Source organism: Myotis yumanensis, unplaced genomic scaffold (genome assembly GCF_028538775.1).
Source record: "Myotis yumanensis isolate MYYU_CA2020_CCGP unplaced genomic scaffold, mMyoYum1.0.hap1 SCAF_2, whole genome shotgun sequence".
Lineage (NCBI taxonomy): Eukaryota > Metazoa > Chordata > Mammalia > Chiroptera > Vespertilionidae > Myotis > Myotis yumanensis.
This window is the reverse complement of record NW_027223753.1, coordinates 98,928,108-98,931,930: the sequence shown is the minus strand read 5'-3', so window position 1 is coordinate 98,931,930 and position 3,823 is coordinate 98,928,108. Positions and strand designations below refer to the sequence as shown.

General features: G+C 52.1%; 1 protein-coding gene across 1 annotated transcript; it reads left to right on the top strand.

The window, feature by feature from the left end:
* Window positions 1-1,121: 1,121 nt before the first annotated feature.
* SPMIP9 (sperm microtubule inner protein 9) lies at window positions 1,122-3,605 on the top strand. Its single transcript, XM_070403473.1, has 3 exons — window positions 1,122-1,148; window positions 1,748-1,840; window positions 3,183-3,605. The coding sequence occupies exons 1-3, from the start codon at window positions 1,122-1,124 to the stop codon at window positions 3,603-3,605; spliced, it is 543 nt and encodes a 180-aa protein (XP_070259574.1).
* The last annotated feature ends 218 nt before the right edge of the window (window positions 3,606-3,823 follow it).

Sequence of the window (3,823 nt, the reverse complement as noted above, 5' to 3'; positions counted from 1 at the left end):
GGCCCCTCCCGAAGCTGCCAGGTTCATGGTGGCCCAGGTGTGCTGGGACACCAGTGGCTTGCTGCGAGGCAAGGTGGCCAGGGACAGGGCACTGACATGCAGGAGGTTAGCCAGTCACCTAATCACAATGCCCAGGGTCTGTGACCCAAACAGCCTGCACATGTAGGTCAGGGCTCATCTCAAAGACAGGCGTGGCCGTGGGCGGAGCTGTTCCATGCAGCGGGCTCCTGAAGTCAGCAGCGCAGGAGCAGCATCTCCCCCTCGGCAGCAAGACGGGCAGGGGCTGGTCCCAGCCCCAAGAGGGGGGCTGTCTATACACAAAAGGAAGGGGCAAGGAGCCAGGTGATGTCTGGCACCCAGAGCCCACTGAGCAGAGTGCAGTGCAGGGCAGGACTCCTTGAGAACGAAGTGGAGGACCAATTGAGAACCTCGGGGTCCATGAACACAAGTGAGGGTGGGTTCAGGGAGCTCCCCAGTGCCAGGTATAAGGCCTCACCACAGAACTTCAGGGCTGGGGCCAAGGGCCAAGGTTGGACCCACACATGCTCTTGTTTAGCTGGAATACCAAGCCTCACAACTGTCCTCCATTGGACACCCCCGTCTCTACTAGAAAACATGGTGTGTGCTTCTGAATCGGCTGCCTGCATCTCGGCAGCTCAGAGCTTCTGTTCAGTGTGGCCTGTGCTGGAGGCAGCGCCTTCCAGCTCTGAGGGCCCAGTCTGGGTACATCTGCAAAACTCCCCATCAGTGACACTGTGCTCCAAGCTTGACATAGCCACGGTGGAACCTGTGCCCATAGAAACTGGCCAGTGCTGTAGCCGGGCTTACTCGTCCCCAGAGCAGCTGTTAAACATGACCAGGCTGCACTTGCCTGTCTTGAGAGGCAAACCTGATATTCTCACAGCTCGAATTCCTTCTCGGTCCTGCTTCAGACCTTTTGTCCCAGGGCCCCTGTCCACCAACCCCTTTATCCCTGCTGCCAGCCAACCCCTGATGACTGAATAATGTACAGGGTGGGGTGAGGCCCGTGTCTGCTCGGCACAACTTGTGAGGAGTGGCTGCTTTCCCTGCCTGCGGTAGAAGCAGGGCTAACCCGTGTGTCTGTGCCTAGGTTGTCTGTGATGGCGCGTGTGGTGTGCCCCCTGAAGGTGAGTGCCTGGGTTTCTGTTTCTGTCCCCTGTGACCATCTCAATGTCGGCAGCAAACAGGCCAGGGAAAGGCCGGGTTCTTAGGCTCTGAGGCTCCCTCAGGTCATGACTCTGGAATGTTTGTTGTTGTAAACGGGCAAAGGAAAGCTAAGGGTTTACAATTTTCTGGAGGTTCATTTATTTACTGGGTATGCGTTTAGTAGGCACCCTCGGTGTGTGGGGCACTGTGCTGGGATTTGGGGCCGCAGGGAATGCCTACGGTGAGGTCCTAACCCAGTGCACTCGTCAAGTCAGTGCAGTGCACACAAGTGCAGGTGAGCAGAAGAGAGAGGCCGACTCTTGGAGAGATGTTGTGAGGGAGAGAGTTAATTTGGGTCTTGGAGGAATGTAGGAGTTTGTCAGTCGGTGAGGCGAGCAACTAGTGTTTCTAGCAGGAGATAAGTGTATGTGCCAGGCACCTGTGAAGAAAGGAAAGACGTGAGGCTGGAGGAAGAGGGCATGGAGTGGGGGGGTGCGTGGGAAAGGTCAGCAGAAGCCAGATCACGCTCACGCTGAGCTCCCAATGCGGGCATTAGCGCCTTGTTTGTACTCGCCCTCAGGCCCCTGTGGATTTAGACATCTACCAAAGCTCCTACATGGTCGACTATCAGCACCACGGGAAGCGCAAGTACTCTAGCATCTCACCGCAAGAGGTAAGAAGCGCTCTGCACTGTCTTCCATTCAAATGCCCACTAACATCTTTATTTCATTTCTATATGCATGCGGACCTCGGAGGCACTTGCTTAGGACAATCCCTGATGCCAGGAGGTCTAAGAGGTCTTTTCTGCATAGGTGTGTGTGGAGATATATACAGGTCATGCATACAGAAGAGTGTAAATAACATACACCAATGGGTGAGACAGCACTGACAAAGCAAACACACTGCACCCTCCTGCTCAGCCTCCCACCTTCAGAATAGCTACCGTGCTGAGTGTGGGGCTAGTCATTTCCTTGTGTGAATGTGTTTTTAAGAAGAAATCGTTTCACCTGTACGTATGTGTACTTCTAGACAGATTGTTTAGGTTGACCTATAGGAACTTTATTATATGCTGGGTCATATTGCATCTTCTGTGACCTTCGCTTTTTGCTGCACATGTGGATGGTCTTCATGTCCTCATGGCACGGTATGCCACACAGGCTGCCCTTCTCCTGGTGGCAGACATTTGGGGTTTTTACTTTTTGTTAGCCTCCTGCCCCCAGACACTGTTGTGAAGATGCGGCACAGCCTCACGTGCGAGAGGTCACCCATTCCTGGAGTGGCACTGGTTGCCCCTGGGGACATCCCTGGTTTCCACAGTGGTGGCATCATTGTCTTTCTTCCCAGCAGAGGCATCCACGCCTGTGACTCTAATCTTGCCATTACTTGGCAATACCAGACATTTAAAAATTTTACCAATTTGGTGGCTTTGAAATATTTTCCCAATATCTTTTCACTTGTTATGAATATTTACTATTCTGTGAAATGTCTGTTCATGTCTTTTGACCATTTTTCTATTGAATTGCTTGTCTTTTTTTTATTAATTTGTAGGAGTCCTTTAAATTCTGGACAGCTTTCGTTTATCAGTTATATGTAGGACATCCTGTTCTGCCTAGAGGTAGCTGCACTAAAAATAATCTCTACACAAAAGTGGAACAACTTCTGAGCTACGTTATTTAGTAGAATCAAAGTGCAGAATTCAATTATAATGTGCATTGTTTATACACCAACCAAGGGGTGGATATACACACACATGTCTACATGTACAGATGATATTTCTAGAAAGTTACAAAAATACCCTAGTGACTGTGGTTGCCTCTGGAGATGGGAGGATGGGCGAGACTTTTCATGATTAACCCTTCTGTATTATTTCAGCATTTCCCTCTGTTGTTTATATCGCCATTCAAGAACTAATTTAAATTGTTTACTAAAGTGTGCTCTGTCGTAGATACTTCCAAGGAAGCCACCCGTCCTCCATCTCGCTCTGCCCTACATTCATGTGTGATTTGTTCCCACAGCAAATGAAGGTGGACACCCAGCTCAGGGAAAAAGAATTTTATAAGCTCACCCCCAGCCTCAACCCCAAGCTAAAGGATGGATACCCTGCCTTCAAAAGACCTTACATGACTGCCAGAGACCTGGGACAGCCCGGCTTCTTCCCACCACTGGACCGCGTGAGCACCGAGGAGCACAAATGCAGGTGCACCAGTATCCGCCCCTTCGTGTACGCAGCTCCCCATGCTTGGTCCCTGGCCCAGGGCGATCCGAACTGGGCCCCCCAGAGAGCTGACTTCCCGTGCCTCCTGGAGCCAGAGCGCCAGCCTGCTGCCGAGGAAGGCACCGGCTACCTGCTGCTGCCCGGCTGCCTCTGTCCTCACCGCCTTACAACCAAGGTCCCCATCTTGACCCGATGGGGCCCCCTACTGCCGTTCTACCAGTAGGAAGGTCACCGTGGAAGTCCCTCCCTTTCACAAGGAAACCCCTGCTCTGGCCTCAGATTCCAGAGAGGAGAGCTGAAAATAAAACCTCGGAAAGATGTTCCGGCACCATTGGTACTGTGCCATTCACCTTGCTCCCTGGCCTGCCTGGGACACAGCATCCCACCAAGGAGAGAGGGAGGAGGAAAAGAAAGAAAACTGTGTATGGAGGGCTGCAATCT